The 262-nt window shown below is 61.1% G+C and overlaps 1 protein-coding gene across 1 annotated transcript in view; it reads left to right on the top strand.

Annotated features, from left to right (window-relative positions):
* LOC104409297 (metal transporter CNNM4-like) overlaps positions 1–256 on the top strand; it is a gene marked incomplete at both ends in the record, with an annotated part of 5,947 nt that extends 5,691 nt beyond the window's left edge. Inside the window, 1 exon segment of the mRNA XM_010019128.1 lies at positions 161–256. Within this exon segment, the coding sequence (XP_010017430.1) occupies positions 161–256 (96 nt within the window).
* Between the last annotated feature and the right edge of the window lie 6 nt (positions 257–262).

The raw sequence follows: 262 nt of genomic DNA, 5'->3' as shown, positions 1-262 counted from the left end.
CCGTGGGTTAGTGGTGGCCTTGGCACTGCTGGGAATGGTTGGGCTCAATGATCTGAAGGCTCTTTTCCATCCTCATTGATTCCATGGCTCTAAGGTGAGTGGATGCCCATGGGGATGCTCCTGGGGGTCCAGCCCTGCTCCTCAGCCCTTCTCCCCACAGATCATGCGCCACGAGTACCAGAACGCCCTGACAGCCTCCCGCATGGACAGTTGTCCCCAGTCCCCCGACAGCACCTGCCCCAACGCAGCCCCCGAGGTACGT

Source organism: Nestor notabilis, unplaced genomic scaffold (assembly GCF_000696875.1).
Source record: "Nestor notabilis isolate BGI_N333 unplaced genomic scaffold, ASM69687v1 scaffold17977, whole genome shotgun sequence".
Taxonomy (NCBI): Eukaryota; Metazoa; Chordata; class Aves; order Psittaciformes; family Psittacidae; genus Nestor; species Nestor notabilis.
The sequence above is the reverse complement of the archived record's forward strand: the minus strand, read 5'-3'. Positions and strand labels throughout refer to the sequence as shown.